Here is a 322-nt window from a genome sequence, read left to right as displayed (position 1 = left end):
GGCAGCCTCCCCCTCCGGCTCAGGGGCCGCCGAGCCCACGCAGCACCAGAACGCTCTGCTCCCCTCCGCACACTCACAGTTTCTTGTAGTCCTCGGTGGTCATCCTGTAGCCAGAGGAAGGACGGCTCTGGCTGTGGCCCCTCGCGGCGGTGCTGCAGAAATCACACCTGTTAACGGGACCCTCCTGAGCCCTCCCCTTCACCACCCGTGCGAACATCAAAACGAAGCGTTACAGCTTGGGAAGGATTCCCTGTGATTTGTCCCTGACTCACAGCTATTTGTCAAATTAAACCCAAACCCATGAGAGCATTTTCACAGCCAA

At 58.4% G+C, this 322-nt stretch overlaps 1 protein-coding gene across 1 annotated transcript in view; it reads right to left on the bottom strand.

Annotated features, from left to right (window-relative positions):
- ZNF185 (zinc finger protein 185 (LIM domain)) overlaps nt 1–103 on the bottom strand; it is a 20249-nt gene extending 20146 nt beyond the window's left edge. Inside the window, 1 exon segment of the mRNA XM_009872494.1 lies at nt 78–103. Within this exon segment, the coding sequence (XP_009870796.1) occupies nt 78–103 (26 nt within the window).
- Nucleotides 104–322: the final 219 nt, after the last annotated feature.

Source organism: Apaloderma vittatum, unplaced genomic scaffold (genome assembly GCF_000703405.1).
Source record: "Apaloderma vittatum isolate BGI_N311 unplaced genomic scaffold, ASM70340v1 scaffold7297, whole genome shotgun sequence".
Lineage (NCBI taxonomy): Eukaryota > Metazoa > Chordata > Aves > Trogoniformes > Trogonidae > Apaloderma > Apaloderma vittatum.
The sequence above is the reverse complement of the archived record's forward strand: the minus strand, read 5'-3'. Positions and strand labels throughout refer to the sequence as shown.